The sequence below is a fragment of the Schistocerca cancellata genome, chromosome 4 (genome assembly GCF_023864275.1).
Source record: "Schistocerca cancellata isolate TAMUIC-IGC-003103 chromosome 4, iqSchCanc2.1, whole genome shotgun sequence".
Classification (NCBI taxonomy): Eukaryota; Metazoa; Arthropoda; class Insecta; order Orthoptera; family Acrididae; genus Schistocerca; species Schistocerca cancellata.
The window spans coordinates 720,630,657-720,648,313 of record NC_064629.1 but is presented as its reverse complement, the minus strand read 5'-3'; the positions used below and the strand labels follow the sequence as shown (position 1 = coordinate 720,648,313).

At 45.0% G+C, this 17,657-nt stretch overlaps 1 protein-coding gene across 1 annotated transcript in view; it reads right to left on the bottom strand.

The window, feature by feature from the left end:
* Nucleotides 1–17,657, bottom strand: part of LOC126183755 (metalloendopeptidase OMA1, mitochondrial-like) — a 118,085-nt gene that overhangs the window by 43,154 nt on the left and 57,274 nt on the right. The window contains exon 5 of the mRNA XM_049925982.1: nucleotides 6,067–6,174. Coding sequence (XP_049781939.1) covers nucleotides 6,067–6,174 — 108 coding nt within the window. The remainder of the gene's footprint in view (nucleotides 1–6,066; nucleotides 6,175–17,657) is intronic.

The window sequence follows — 17,657 nt, the reverse complement described above, 5'->3', positions numbered from 1 at the left end:
CAGAAGAGTAGACAAAGCTCTCATAATCCAGCTTTGATTGGACAATGGACCGATATAAGTGAAGGAGGACCATTCGATCTGCTCCCCATGATGTACTGCTGAGAACATGGAGGACATTTAGGGAACGGGTACAACGAGCAGCCAAGTACAACACATGTGGAGACCAGCAAATTTTCCTGTCAAATGTAAGACCTAAAAATTTTGTTGTCTCCACGAATGGGAGAGCAACGGGACCAAGATGTAAGTATGGTGGAAGAAACTGTTTGTAACGCCAGAAGTTCATACAGACCGTTTTCTCACCAGAAAAACAGAAACCGTTAGGGACACTCCAGGAATATAGACGGTCTAGACAACGTTGAAGACAGTGCTCCAAGAGACATGTCTTCTGAGTGCTGCAGTAGATCGTAAAGTCGTCCACAAAAAGGGAGCCTGAAACGTCAGCTGGAAGGCAATCCATTATTGGATTGATAGCTATGGCAAAAAGGGCCATGCTCAAACCGGAGCCCTGGGGCACCCCATTCTCCTGGCGAAAGGCATCTGACAAAACAGAACCCACATGTACCCTGAACATTCGATCCATTAAAAATGCATTAATGAAAAGAGGGAGGCGACCGCGAAGGACCCAAGTGTGCATGGTGCGGAGAATGCTCGCCCTCCAACAGGTGTCATAAGCCTTCTCCAAATCAAAGAACACAGCCACCGTATGGCGCTTATGCAAAAAGTTGTTCATAATGAAGGTCGACAAGGTAACTAAGTGGTCAACAGCAGAGCGGCGCCTACGAAAGCCACATTGGACATTGGTAAGAAGGCGTCGAGATTCAAGGAGCCAAACCAATCAAGAATTTACCATGCGCTCCATCACCTTGCAGACGCAGCTTGTAAGGGAGATGGGGTGATAACTGGAAGGAAGGTGTTTGTCCTTTCCTGTTTTGGGTACGGGAACAACAATTGCTTCACGCCAGCGTGTGGGAACATGACCTTCAGTCCAGATGCGATTATAGGCGCAAAGAAGAAAGCCTTTACCTGCAGGAGAAAGGTTCTTCAGCATCTGAATATGGATACCATCGGGCCCCGGAACAGAGGATCGGGACCGGGCGAGTGCACTTTCGAGTTCCCACACGGTGAAGGTGGCATTGTAACTTTCACGATTCAAAGACTGGAAAGAACGTGGCCGTGCCTCCTCTGCTTGTTTTCGGGGGAGGAAGGCAGGGTGGTAATGGGCAGAGCTCAAGACCTCTGCAAAAAAGCGGCCGAAGGCATTTGAGACATCCTCAGGATCCACAAGGAGTTCATTTGCTACACTCAGGCCAGAAATTGGGGAGTGGACCTTGATGCTAGATAGCTGGCGCAGGCCACCCAGACAACCGAAGAAGGAGTAAAACTGTTGAATGAGCTGGTGAAAGCCACCCAGCAAGCCTTTTTGCTTTCTTTGATAACGATGACGACATTCTGCACAGAGTCATTTGTAACTGATACAGTTCGCTATCATAGGGTGGCGTTGGAAGGTGTGTAAAGCACATCGCCGAGCACGAATAGCGTCGCTGCATGCTGTAGTCCACCAGGGGACTGGAACTCGACGTGGAGAAGAGGAAGTACGAGGGATGGAATATTCAGCAGCAGTGAGAATAACGTCTGTGAGGTATGTGACCTGACTATCGCAGCCGGAGAAGGTTTGATCATGGAAGGTCGCCAGGGAGGTGAAAAGCCCCCAGTTGGCTTTGGAGATGTTCCAGCTAGTGGAATGTGGAGAAGGGGTGTGATGCAGGAAATGGATTATGCACGGAAAATGGTTGCTCGAGTATGTGTCAGACGGAGCAAACCACTCGAACCGACGTGCAAGTTGGCTAGTGGATATTGAGAGGTCCAAGTGGGAATAGGTATGCATTGTGTCTGAAAGGAAGGTAGGTGCACCAGTATTTAAGCAGACTAGATGGAGGTGGTTGAAAAGGTCTGCCAAGAGGGAGCCTCTTGGGCAGGATGCTGGAGAGCCCCAAAGGGGATGGTGGGCATTAAAGTCTCCAATCAACAAAAATGGTGTAGTAAGCTGAGCAATCAGTTGTATCACGCCTGCCCTAGTAAAGGCAGACAATGGAGTGTAAACAGTAAAAATGGAAAATGTGGAAGTGGGGAGAGTAATTCGGATGGCAACTGCCGCCAGATTTGTATGCAATGTGATTGGATCATAGTAGACATCATCCCGAACCAGCAACATGACCCCTCCGTGAGCCGGGATACCTGCCACAGGGGGTAGGTCAAAATGCATGGAGGTATAGTGTGTCAGGTCAATATTATCACATGGCGTAACTTCATTTCTTGGAGACGTACGACAAGCGGGCAGAGCATTCGAAGGAGCAATTTTAGTTCCTCTCGGTTGGACCGAATGTCGCGAATATTCCATTGAAGAAGTGCCATTGGGAAAACGAAAATAAAGAAGAAACACAAAAGGGTCACCTTGATGGCTGCTGAGGGCCTGGCTTCGAGGGAGCACTGCTGCTGCAATCGATAGGTGGTGAGTCATGGTCCATCAACTCAAGAGTTGCGTCTGCCACCTTCCTGAACTGGTCAGGAGGGGCAGCTTCCTCCGCTGGTGAAAGGCCAGATGAGCGGCTACCAGCAGTGTGGCCTGGCGAAACAGAGGATGGCCAGGGACGACAACCGCTGGGTGGTGCAGGAGAAGAAACGCGCCTCCACGGAGACGGAGAACTCTTTTTTTTCTACGAGCCTTCTTTGAAGAATTACGTTTTGTCGAAAGAACAATTGATGGCTGTGAAGTTTGTGTACACAAGAAATCTTCATGTGTTGGTTCTTTTTTGAAGGTCTGAGCATCTGATTTAGAGGTCCTCGTCTTAGCAGTAGCAGATGATGATGTTTGAGCCTTAGGGTTGGTGGGAGGAAGAGGAGACGTTGATCAGGCGATCTTAGCACTGGTCAAACTGACGACCAAATTGCTAAATGTTAGATCGCATATCTGTGTAGTGACCTCCCTGGTAGGCGAAGGAGAGGCAAGAACAGTACTGTATTGGCCTGCCGGGAGCACAGTGGGCTTTCTGCTATTGAATAACTTGCGAGCAGCCGCGGTCGACACCTTCTCTTTCACTCAAATTTCCTGTATACTTTTCTCATCTTTGTAGATGGGGCAGTCATGAGAGGAGGCAGCATGGTCGCCCATACAATTAATGCAACGAGGGGACAGAGGTGGACAGTCACCCTCATGGGTGTCCCTGCCACAGGTAATGCATTTAGCCGCACTTGAACAAGACAACCATGTATGGTTAAACTGCTGACATTGGTAACACCTTGTAGGGCTCAGTACATACGGCCAAACAGAAATCATCTCATAACCCACTTTAATTCGTGAAGGCAATTGCACATTGTCGAATGTCAGGAATATGGTTTGGGTCAGTATGAGGTCCTTGTTGACCCTTTTCATGACCTGATGGACGGCCATCACTCCCTGATCAGAGAGAAAAGACAGACTCTCCTCATCAGTTAGTCTTTCGAGTGATCTGGTATACACCACACCATGCGATGAATTGAAGGTGCGGTGGGCCTCCACCCATACAGGAAATGTGTGTAAGAGAGTGACTCGAAGTAATTTTTGGGCCTGGAAGGCGCTCTCTATCTCCAACAGCAAGGTACCGTTGCGCAACCAAGTACAAGATTTCACTGGTCCTGCACTCATATCTACACCCTTCTGAATGACAAAAGGGTTGACTGTTGAGAAATTGTGACTGTCAGATCTTGTGACAGCAAGAAACTTCGGTGATGGTGGTAGAATTTTCGGAACAGGAGTTGCATCTACCTTTCTTTTTTGGGCAGACAACAGGGAAGAAGAAGAAGAGAAATCCATTGTGGATGAATACCCTATGATTGTCAACGTCTCCGATGGGGTGCTCCTTCCTTGTGGGGGCCCTCTCAGAGGGCACTCCTGCCTTAGGTGATTGTCCACACCTCAGGTCACAACTCCCGAGAAACGAACGGAGGGACCAATTGGAACGTTTGGAAGGTAACAGCTCAGGCAATCACCCCTCCCTGGGCCTGGCCTCTACCATGGGGTACGTGCGTGCCTCACTTGTCTACCCAGGGCGGGGAATTACGCGTTACCCCGTCACCGGCTACGCGTGCGTACGCATGGGTCGGTCTTCAGACATGCACAGGGAGGAAAGAAGAGAGGAAAGAGAGAGAGGGATAAAAGAAAGAATCTCAAACACTGAAGCGGAGAATAAGACACGGAAAAGAAGACAAGGAGAATAGGGCAACGAGAATAAGGCAGAGATAGAAGTAAGGGAATGAAAGCAAGGAGAAGAGTGAATGTAGGGAAAGACCAATAGAGGAAGAAAGCGTGAGGAAGGAGAAAAACAAAGGAAACAGGACCCTGGAGTTTTCAAACGTCCGTCTCCGTACGAAGGCTCGATATATTACTCCCAAGAAGAGGGAGTGTGAAGGAGAGGTAAGGGGGGGGGGGGGAGGATTGGGGACGAGGAGGGATGGGGAAGGGGGGTAGGGCAGCCCGGAAAGAAAGGAGAACGGCACTAGCTCGGGGCCCCGTGCTTGCCATGCTCGCATCCACAACAGAGTTGTGGACCCCCTGGGGGGGTTTCTGGATTGTGATATTGAATTAATTACAAGACCCTGACTATGCAGCTTGCTCAAATATATTGTCACAAAGAAGGGTAAATACCACAAGCAGCCATAGGCCTAACCACAGTTACCAATGCAGAATCCTTGCCATCATAACAGTCTTAAGCAGTGAAAAAACTGAAATTTTGACAAGTATTATGCTAAATATAATAACAATGAGAACAGACAGTTTCATGAAGCCAAAGTTTCACAATGTCACACTGGTATACTTGTTAAAATCAGAAGAGAGAGGATCTTTAGTAAAAGTGATTCAGATCTATAGTATAAATATCTCTGATAAAGTATGTTATGCTATTACTCCATGTAACATTGCAGACACACTGTTCATCTACCCCAGCACATTAATCCAACATCTGTTGCTCAGATGCAAAAATTACACACTATGACTCTTCCTGTACTGGGTAAATACTGCTAATGAAAATTCCTTCACTCTGTAAATGATCCAGGTGTCTTGGCCAACCATAGACAACAAGCAACCCACTCTTAAAACCTATATGAAATTGCACTCAAAACTGAATTCCAAATCTAGCATGTAAATACACAATTTGCAGAAGGGTCTCCATTATATCTAGTCAACCTTTAGCAACTCAGTTATGCAAAGAAGCTGAAAAATCTGAATTCAAATATCTAGTAGAAATCCTCAAGATTACAAGGCACACCCAGAAAGGAATGCAATTATATATGTAAAAAGCATGTTATCCAAGATATTGTTGCAAACATTTCAAATCTTTCAAGTAGTCCCCTCTGGCATCTACACATTTTTTCCAGTGAATATGCCATGCACTGTGAATAGCCTGGAAGGCAATGGAAAGACTCTCATTTAGAGTTCTTACCATAGAAGTCTGCATTGCTACAGTGGTCACAGAACTGACTACTTTGAGGTTGGTCTTGGTGCTCCGGAACATAAAAAATTCTGTCAGGGCCAGGTCGGGACTGCACGTTGGCCAGAAACTACCAAAAAAATGCAGAGATGGGAGCACTATCGTGGTGTAACTGCAGGTTTTGACAATCTCCCTTCCCATTTAGGTGAGCCTTTTTCTTAACCTATTGGAATACTGAGAGTTTCTGCTATCATTTTCATACTCATTTGACGGTCAGAATTCATGAGATCACTTTTGCTAGTCAAGATCCTCCTTAAATGACTTAAATTAGCACATAACTGTCATACTGTGATGTTCAAATGCTGACTCCATCACATGACATACACACTATCCAGAAACAGCATCCCGATACCAGCAAAGGTTCGAGTGGATTGGGCAAGGCAGTAATTGAAAGTTTATAGAAACTTTGATAATTGCAGACAGATGGCTAATTAAGGATATAGGAGCAAGAAACTCAAATGTATTGGGGTTTATGATCATATACTACATATTTTGGCAGGGAACTTCACAGATGAGGATTTCTTTTGAAGACGTAAAAACTTACCATATGTGACAGAAGTACATGTGCTACTTCGTGAGATATAATAATCCCCAGCTGGTCTATGCTATTGCACACTGTCAGCATTCCCGTAAATATAAATATTGTGCCATTCTGAAAGTGAAAGAAATATGTAGGTAAAAAGCCAGTATATGTACAGTTTACTCCTACAGATACATACGGCAACATTCTGTAAAAATAAAAATGACCACCAAAAGAAAATTAATAAAATATTACAGAGCTGTTGTGGATTCTTTCTTTGCATACATCAGAGGACATCTAAGTGTCTATCATTTTTATACCATGGACACACAGTGGAGAATTACTTTTCCTAGCATTAATCTGTCTGCCCCCCCTCCCCCCCCCCCCCCCCAAAAAAAAAAAAATGTAGTCCAATAATGCAACTGATTCTTAAACCACATGTCTATGCTAGAATAAAAAGTGTGCCATGCCTCCATTGACTCAAAAATAAATTAAGATATTCTGGATGATGAGTTGGGCACATTCTACTACTATTGACTACCAGTAAGTCTGCATCCAATAAAATGGTTTGTAATTACGCTATAGAAATGTTACAGAAGCAATGAACTAAATATGCCATGATAAGAGTGCTTTCTTAAGAATCATGAATTATTTAATCACATCATTCTCTCACTTGGGAGGGGGGGAGGGGGGAGGAGAGATCATTAAAAACAAAGCATTAGCTCAGCTGCACAAGGGTGGAAAGGAAAGTACCTGTAACATGCTTCTGGGAACAATCCAGACATTTGAAATGAATTTGGTTAACCACACAAAATTTTTATTCTCACTGGTTAGCTGGGTTATACACTCCTGGAAATGGAAAAAAGAACACATTGACACCGGAGTGTCAGACCCACCATACTTGCTCCGGACACTGCGAGAGGGCTGTACAAGCAATGATCACACGCACGGCACAGCGGACACACCAGGAACCGCGGTGTTGGCCGTCGAATGGCGCTAGCTGCGCAGCATTTGTGCACTGCCGCCGTCAGTGTCAGCCAGTTTGCCGTGGCATACGGAGCTCCATCGCAGTCTTTAACACTGGTAGCATGCCGCGACAGCGTGGACGTGAACCGTATGTGCAGTTGACGGACTTTGAGCGAGGGCGTATAGTGGGCATGCGGGAGGCCGGGTGGACGTACCGCCGAATTGCTCAACACGTGGGGCGTGAGGTCTCCACAGTACATCGATGTTGTCGCCAGTGGTCGGCGGAAGGTGCACGTGCCCGTCGACTTGGGACCGGACCGCAGCGACGCACGGATGCACGCCAAGACCGTAGGATCCTACGCAGTACCGTAGGGGACCACACCGCCACTTCCCAGCAAATTAGGGACACTGTTGCTCCTGGGGTATCGGCGAGGACCATTCGCAACCGTCTCCATGAAGCTGGGCTACGGTCCCGCACACCGTTAGGCCGTCTTCCGCCCACGCCCCAACATCGTGCAGCCCGCCTCCAGTGGTGTCGCGACAGGCGTGAATGGAGGGACGAATGGAGACGTGTCGTCTTCAGCGATGAGAGTCGCTTCTGCCTTGGTGCCAATGATGGTCGTATGCGTGTTTGGCGCCGTGCAGGTGAGCGCCACAATCAGGACTGCATACGACCGAGGCACACAGGGCCAACACCCGGCATCATGGTGTGGGGAGCGATCTCCTACACTGGCCGTACACCACTGGTGATCGTCGAGGGGACACTGAATAGTGCACGGTACATCCAAACCGTCATCGAACCCATCGTTCTACCATTCCTAGACCGGCAAGGGAACTTGCTGTTCCAACAGGACAATGCACGTCCGCATGTATCCCGTGCCACCCAACGTGCTCTAGAAGGTGTAAGTCAACTACCCTGGCCAGCAAGATCTCCAGATCTGTCCCCCATTGAGCATGTTTGGGACTGGATGAAGCGTCGTCTCACGCGGTCTGCACGTCCAGCACGAATGCTGGTCCAACTGAGGCGCCAGGTGGAAATGGCATGGCAAGCCGTTCCACAGGACTACATCCAGCATCTCTACGATCGTCTCCATGGGAGAATAGCAGCCTGCATTGCTGCGAAAGGTGGATATACACTGTACTAGTGCCGACATTGTGCATGCTCTGTTGCCTGTGTCTATGTGCCTGTGGTTCTGTCAGTGTGATCATGTGATGTATCTGACCCCAGGAATGTGTCAATCAAGTTTCCCCTTCCTGGGACAATGAATTCACGGTGTTCTTATTTCAATTTCCAGGAGTGTAAATTCCACTCCCCCCCCACATGTAACTACAGCACTTTAAGCAGTGCACCATGTAGCAATTTGCATGTAAGAGAACGTGGAAGACTCTCATTAGTGAAGATCTAAATGGAGACGATGTACTCTATCTGATCAAAAGTATGCAGACACCCCTATGGGAGATGCAGCAAGTGGAGTAGCTCCATTTGCTATAATTCTACTCCTTAGATAACTATTTTTTTCTTTTCTCTGTTATACTGGCAGTAATTATACAACATTTACTTAAAACATCAAACTTATTATGCAGGTAATATTTCATTAACATTTATTATTCACCAGTTTAACTGAGCTGAGTCTAATGGTATACATAGTTTATCAGCAAACTTCTTTTAAGACAAACCTGTAATTAATTATGTTTAGACATCATGTACTCATAAAAATGTATTGAACAAATAACTCTTTGTTTTTAAATGATATAGAGCATTTAAAAGTCCTAATTTCCCTTTCCTTGAGTAAATGTTTTACTTTTTCTGCAAAGTCATTAATTAAAAAAAGGTATCTGTACCTAAAGTTTCTATCTTCCAGAAAATACTTTTGTAATTTCTACCCTTAATCATGTTTAATTCCAAGAACTAAAGCCATAATTTTGTTCCTCCAATTTTTCTGACCTAGAAAATACATTTGTTTACCAGAATAAGGTATTAATTGAGAAATTAAGCAAGTCGGGAAATTTGCAAATGTGTGAAATTTACATAAAGCTTGGTACATCCCTGCAAAGGTATGCATGGTATTAACGAAATATCCATCTAACTTTGTTAATTTTATAGTTATCTAACAAAGTTAAAACCAAACTGTGACTTGATTCATTGTGATTCCATAGTGCCTAATTATGACCTTTATATCTCATTATAAAGCAAAATGTAAGTGCTAAATATGATTTGTTCTTAACATATTTGGAAATAGTACTACTATACACTGCTTCAGACAGTCTGCACCTAGTAACTACTCCAGTAACATGTCTGTATCAGAGTCTACCTTTAGTCACCAATATGAAAAGATCTAAATGTTAAAGTTAACATCTCATGGTTATTATGAGTCCAAATACATAATTGATTTGTGCTGCAACTAGTTTTCTTTGTTCACCTTCATGAAGTTACATACACATATGAACAGTGTACACCAGTCTGCATTTGATATTGATGTTGATATTGTCGTTGTGTTAAATGTTTGTGACTCAGTCTGAGAACTGTCAATGGCTGACAGTTTTCTTTTAAATTATGATTGGTGGAGTGCCAGTGTTTGTAAAATCATGAGAGCTGAGGAGGTTACAGATTGATATTTAAGTACACTCCTGGAAATTGAAATAAGAACACCATGAATTCATTGTCCCAGGAAGGGGAAACTTTATTGACACATTCCTGGGGTCAGATACATCACATGATCACACTGACAGAACCACAGGCACATAGACACAGGCAACAGAGCATGCACAATGTCGGCACTAGTACAGTGTATATCCACCTTTCGCAGCAATGCAGGCTGCTATTCTCCCATGGAGACGATCGTAGAGATGCTGGATGTAGTCCTGTGGAACGGCTTGCCATGCCATTTCCACCTGGCGCCTCAGTTGGACCAGCGTTCGTGCTGGACGTGCAGACCGCGTGAGACGACGCTTCATCCAGTCCCAAACATGCTCAATGGGGGACAGATCCGGAGATCTTGCTGGCCAGGGTAGTTGACTTACACCTTCTAGAGCACGTTGGGTGGCACGGGATACATGCGGACGTGCATTGTCCTGTTGGAACAGCAAGTTCCCTTGCCGGTCTAGGAATGGTAGAACGATGGGTTCGATGACGGTTTGGATGTACCGTGCACTATTCAGTGTCCCCTCGACGATCACCAGTGGTGTACGGCCAGTGTAGGAGATCGCTCCCCACACCATGATGCCGGGTGTTGGCCCTGTGTGCCTCGGTCGTATGCAGTCCTGATTGTGGCGCTCACCTGCACGGCGCCAAACACGCATACGACCATCATTGGCACCAAGGCAGAAGCGACTCTCATCGCTGAAGACGACACGTCTCCATTCGTTCCTCCATTCACGCCTGTCGCGACACCACTGGAGGCGGGCTGCACGATGTTGGGGCGTGAGCAGAAGACGGCCTAACGGTGTGCGGGACCGTAGCCCAGCTTCATGGAGACGGTTGCGAATGGTCCTCGCCCATACCCCAGGAGCAACAGTGTCCCTAATTTGCTGGGAAGTGGCGGTGCGGTCCCCTACGGCACTGCGTAGGATCCTACGGTCTTGGCGTGCATCCGTGCGTCGCTGCGGTCCGGTCCCAGGTCGACGGGCACGTGCACCTTCCGCCGACCACTGGCGACAACATCGGTGTACTGTGGAGACCTCACGCCCCACGTGTTGAGTAATTCGGCGGTACGTCCACCCGGCCTCCCGCATGCCCACTATACGCCCTCGCTCAAAGTCCGTCAACTGCACATACGGTTCACGTCCACGCTATCGCGGCATGCTACCAGTGTTAAAGACTGTGATGGAGCTCCGTATGCCACGGCAAACTGGCTGACACTGACGGCGGCGGTGCACAAATGCTGCGCAGCTAGCGCCATTCGACGGCCAACACCGCGGTTCCTGGTGTGTCCGCTGTGCCGTGCGTGTGATCATTGCTTGTATAGCCCTCTCGCAGTGTCCGGAGCAAGTATGGTGGGTCTGACACACCGGTGTCAATGTGTTCTTTTTTCCATTTCCAGGAGTGTATATTCCCACATCTACACATATCGAAAAAAGTTTTGCATCACCTCAGTTCCGAGAGTTAAGGAAACTGTACAGAAAATTGGAATAGAGATCAACGTAAACATCATTTCTGCCCTTTTTATTGCTCATGAAAACCACACATTGCATGTTGCACCACCAAACAGAAAGACCTTCAGAGGCCGTGTCCCAGATTGCTGTATGCACCAGTAGCACATCCTCTTGCACTGGTGCATGCCTGTATTCACCGTGGCATACTATCCACAAGTTCATCAAGGCACTGTTGGTCCAGATTGTCCTACTCCTCAATGGTAATTCAGTGTAGATCCCTCAGAGTGGTTGGTGGGTCACACCATCCGTATCAGTCCTTTTCAATCTATCCCAAGGCATGTTCAATAGGGTTCATGTTTGGAGATCATGCTGGCCACTCTAGTCGAATGATATCGTTATCCTGAAGGAAGTCATTTACAAGATGTGCACGATGGTGGTGTGAATTGTCGTCCATAAAAACGAATGCTTCGCCAATATAGTGCCAATATGGTTGCACTATTGGTCGAAGGATGGCATTCATGTATCATAGAGCCGTTATGGCGCCTTCCATGACCACCAGCGGCATATGTCAGCCCCACATAATGCCACCCCAAAACATCAGGGAACCTCCACCTTCTTGCACTCACTGGACAGAGTGTCTAAGTTGTTCAGCTAGCTTGACTGGGTTGCTTCCAAACACATCTCCGACAATTGTTTGGTTGAAGGCATATGCGACACACATTGGTGAAGAGAACGTGATGCCTGTCCTGAGAGGTCCATTCAGCATGTTGTTGGACCCATCTGTACCATGCTGCATGCTGTGGCTGCAAAGATGGACCTCGTCATGGATGGTGGTAGTGAAGTTGTGCATTATGCAGCCTATTGCGCACAGTTTGAGTCGTAATACAACGTCCTGTGGCTGCACGAAAAGCATTATTCAACATGGTGGCGTTGCTGTCAGGGTTCCTCCGAGCCATAATCCATAGGTAGCAGTCATCTACTGTAGTAGTAGCCCTTGGGCAGCCTGAGCAAGGCATATCATTGACAGTTCCTGTCTCTCTGTATCTCCTCCATGTCCGAAGAACATCGCTTTGGCTCACTGCGAGGCGCCTGGACACTTCCCTTGTTGATGGCCCTTCCTGGGACAAAGGAACAATGCGGACATGACTGAACCACATTATTGACTGTCTAGGCATGGTTTAACTATAGCCAACATGAGCTGTGTACCTCCTTCCTGGTGGAATGACTGGAACTGATCAGCTGTCGGAACCCCTCCGTCAAATAGGTGCCTCTCATGCATGGTTGTTTACATCTTTCGGCGGGTTTTGTGACATCTCTGAACAGTCAAAGGGACTGTGTCTGTGATACAATACCTATAGTCAACATCTATCTTCATGAGTTCTCGGAACCAGGGTGATGCAAAACTTTTTTTGGTGTGTGTATGTTCATCAATGGTGTTTACTAGCCTCAGTTATGTAAACAATATGCACAGCTAATACAAAAGCTGATCAAAGTAATCTGTTCGGGAAGCAATACATGTTCAAATAATTAAAGTTTAATCCAAGTGTATTGTATTAGTTACTGAACAACCTGGTTACAAATTTAACAATTTTCAGGGAGGTGTGTCAAGAGTACTGTGTTAATGAGGAACTACTGTCATCGACCAGGTTAGTTAACACACATACGTACTGGAGAAATAAGCACTAAATGTCATGAGAGGCACACCTGCCACTATAAAACGAGGTGAGGAGTACTGTGTTGTCAGTAGAGAAACAGTAACAACAAAATGGGTCACTCAGTGACTTCGAACATGGACTAGTCATTGGATGTCACCTGAGTAACAAATCCATCAGGGATATTTCAGCCCATTTAAATCTGCCCAAATTGACTGTCGGTGGTGTGATTATGAAATGAAAGCGCAAAAGAACAACCACCAAGAAAACCTCACATACTGACAGGCAGGGTCCAATGAGCGTTGTGGCGGATGGTTGTAGAAAATATCACAAAATCAGCAGAAGAAATCACTTGTGAGTTCTGACATGCTACCACAGTCCAGCTTACACAATGTCTGTGTGTAGAGATCTAAAAAAAAAAATGGAGTGCAATGGTTGAGGAGCTCCTTATAAGCCACAGACTTCTGTAGTCAGTGCTAAGCAATGCTTGAGTGGTGTAAAGAGCAACATCACTGGACAGTGGATGACTGGAAATAAGTGATTTGGAATGATGAATCATGCTGTAACTTGTGGCAATTCAATGGAATGGTTTGGTTTTGGCAAATGCCTGAAGAACGTTACCTGCCACTGTGGTGTCACTGCCAGACACCACACTTGCTAGGTGGTAGCCTTTAAATCGGCCATGGTCCGTTAGTATACGTCGGACCTGCGTGTCACCACTATCAGTGATTGCAGACCGAGCGCCGCCACATGGCAGGTCTACTCTAGAGAGACTCCTTAGCACTTGCCCCAGTTGTACAGCCGACTTTGCTAGCGATGGTTCACTGTATACAGATGCTCTCATTAGCAGAGATGACAGTTTACCATAGCCTTCAGCTACGTCATTTGCTACGACCTAGCAAGGCACCATATTCAGTTACTATGTCTTCTGAACAGATAATATTGTGACTCATGTACCATCAAGAGCGACATTCTTCAGTAATGGATTAGAGTTAAGTATCAAACTAATTATGTCTGCTTTCTGAATTCTAATTCCTTGTCATATTCCAGACCTCACATCAGTATAGTCCTTCCCTCTTCACACCAGCCTGCGTGAGCTAAAACGCGTGCATTTCGGCCTCCACTAGTAACACAGTGTTGGCTCTTCTGCCAACACAACAGCCACCATGTGTAGAGCCAACAGTGAAATATGGAGGAGGTGACGTTACGATCATAATAATGCAACCTATCATAAATCAGCAACTGTGACACAATGGTTTGCACACAATAACTTTTTTGAAATGGATTGGCCTGCCCAGTGTCCTGACATGAACCCAACAGAACACCTTCGAGATGAGTAAGAATGTTCACTTTGCACCAGACTGCAGCCTGCAACATCACTATATTCTCTAGTTTTGTCCCTTAAGGAAGAATGGACTGCCACTCCTCCACAGACATTCAGACACCTCATTGAAAGTGTTACCAGTAAAGTTAAAGCTGCTTCAACTTTTGCAGTCCTTTTTTCCTCAGTTGTGTGTAATATTATGGTATATTGATAATTTTTACTTTATGAACCGTCTGACTACAACCGAATGAAACACAATTTTCATGTCATATGCATTTTCTACATATTAAATAATACGTAGAAAATCGTCCACGCAACCTGTAAGTACATTTCAAAATATTACTACATAGTAGCAAAAACCATCCACCAGAACTGTTTATAACCTATAGGTACATTGACCAAAATGTAAACTAAATAGCAAAAATATGTACATATTCCAGGCCACTGACAATGCCTTGCAGAAAATAAAGGCAAAATGCGATTGGCACGAAAATTGTGTTTCATTCAGTTGTAGCCAGACAGTTCATGAAGTCAAAATTATCAATATACCGTAAAGTTAAAGCTGTCACAAAGGTGAAGGGTGGGCTTTTGATCAGTCAGTGTATAATCTGTATTATACGTTCGATTCTTTCTAATCATCAGTTTTGAAACTTGCAAAGCGACAAGACCTGCAATCTATGAATATGAGGTAATGTTAAGTCAATTAATGACCTGAACAAAAGAGCTTTCCTCATCCATACACTAGTATGGAGTGCCATTATAGGATCCACTGCCATATTAGGCAGCAATAGACGATCAACTGACTCATAAGGTTATAGGTCCCAGATTCATGCTTATACAGTCAGCTTCAATTTGCCATTCATCAATTTAATGTGTGTTATAAAATATTAGTATCCAAAACTGCATTACTTAAACCACTATTTAATGTTTCATAATGATCTTCAATTACAGAAAACGCATGGCCAGTGAAAGTAGACATCAACTGATGGACTCAGTCACAATATTTTCACATCTTTGCATTTTAGTGACAGGTAAACGAGGGAAGCGCAGAATGGTTTCCTTTGATCAAAGAAATTTGAAAAAACAGGATTCATATTTTCAGTGAACAATTTCCTGTCATCCATTTAAGTGCCTGCATGAACAGTAAGTAAAATGATAGAATATTTCCTTTTCATCAGCTACTTTCATTTATACCTATGTAGACAGGAATATGCACATTCTGTATTTCATTTAACTTTTTCATATTTTAAATATTCCAAATTGTTCAGAACCTCTGGTCTGCTTTCAATGCAACTTTCTGGAGCTATTATTAAACACAATTGGTCTTGGCAATTCCAAATTTCCATGCTCACTGCATATTCCCATGTGCTGAATTATATATTTAAACTCATGGAAAGCTCCTCCAATTTCCTCAGATGAATTGAATGTATGGAACTGACTACACATGTAATTCACATCTGTCTCAGAATACTCCACAGAAAAAAATGTTTAGTTGCATTACTTTAATTCTGTACCATTATGCTTTTAATATAACTGCCTGTTAAGTAGGGTAGTAAATCAATCATTTCCTAATGCACTATACTTTTTGGTGTCAACAAACTTTTTCTTCAATAATTGGTGTCAAAATTTTGTGATTCGCCAGCATATCTATAGGCACAATAAACAAATTCACACAACACAATCGTTGTTTGATGCATTTAATTTTAATATGGAATCTGAACATCACTGAAACTACAAGACTGATGTTTGTTAAAAACACTACATAAGGAAACAGGGAGGGGGAGGGGGAGGATAAAAAGGAGGGGGTTAAGTTATAGAACTAATTTCATCCATCATTCACCAACTCAAATGAGAATTACACCAATGAGAGAAACAGTACAACCAGTCACAATTTTGTCAAATCATTTATTTATCTGTAATTAGTTTATGGACTTATCCTGTCTTCAGGTTACTGAAAACGATTCTTGTGAAAAATACAAGTTTTTACTGTATTACAAACAAATAAATGTTAATAATAGTATAGATTAAATTTATTAACCCTCGACTCAGCATATTGTTTTTCATGACAGGAGCAGGCGAGCGTCACACTTTGTACACATGTAAACAATAGTCACCTTTATTTTACCAAGGTAAACATGTATGAGCAGACTCACAGTTTAATCTTAGTTTAATTCAACAACAATAAAAAACTTACACTATATAAGCTAAAGTTATGTTTAATTAGACAATAATAAAATAAACATACATTATATCACTCTTCTGCCACGTGCGAGTGTTAGCTCACAGTAATGACTCAGTCAAAGCATTAAACAGCACAGTTGCTTCAGATCCCAGCCAACCACTTATTCTATTACTAATTATCCCTAAGACAATTTCCTAATTATGGGATGTGCTGCTAGCTTGTAATCTAGGTCGTTTTTTTGCACAGGTTGTAATTTTTTTCTCACATAACTCACTATTTATTTTATGTTGCTGCTGCTCATTTGTATGTACAACAACACAGTTTAGCACTGTCTTAGCTGATGCAATAATGAAAGAATATGTACGGGCTCACAAGTTTAAAACAACGGTGGACTGGTACAAGACAACGTTGTTTGTGGTTGGTGCACTTTATACATACGTGTACTCACTTGAGGCTTAACAGACCGCTGCACTCCCTTGCACTGACTATGTTATTTTAATGAAAGGGGCACAAAATATGTGCATCACCAACTGGGAACTGACTTAAGTGTATTACTTCTCATGCATAAATACACTCCTGGAAATTGAAATAAGAACACCGTGAATTCATTGTCCCAGGAAGGGGAAACTTTATTGACACATTCCTGCGGTCAGATACATCACATGATCACACTGACAGAACCACAGGCACATAGACACAGGCAACAGAGCATGCACAATGTCGGCACTAGTACAGTGTATATCCACCTTTCGCAGCAATGCAGACTGCTATTCTCCCATGGAGACGATCGTAGAGATGCTGGATGTAGTCCTGTGGAACGGCTTGCCATGCCATTTCCACCTGGCGCCTCAGTTGGACCAGCGTTCGTGCTGGACGTGCAGACCGCGTGAGACGACGCTTCATCCAGTCCCAAACATGCTCAATGGGGGACAGATCCGGAGATCTTGCTGGCCAGGGTAGTTGACTTACACCTTCTAGAGCACGTTGGGTGGCACGGGATACATGCGGACGTGCATTGTCCTGTTGGAACAGCAAGTTCCCTTGCCGGTCTAGGAATGGTAGAACGATGGGTTCGATGACGATTTGGATGTACCGTGCACTATTCAGTGTCCCCTCGACGATCACCAGTGGTGTACGGCCAGTGTAGGAGATCGCTCCCCACACCATGATGCCGGGTGTTGGCCCTGTGTGCCTCGGTCGTATGCAGTCCTGATTGTGGCGCTCACCTGCACGGCGCCAAACACGCATACGACCATCATTGGCACCAAGGCAGAAGCGACTCTCATCGCTGAAGACGACACGTCTCCATTCGTCCCTCCATTCACGCCTGTCGCGACACCACTGGAGGCGGGTTGCACGATGTTGGGGCGTGAGCGGAAGACGGCCTAACGGTGTGCGG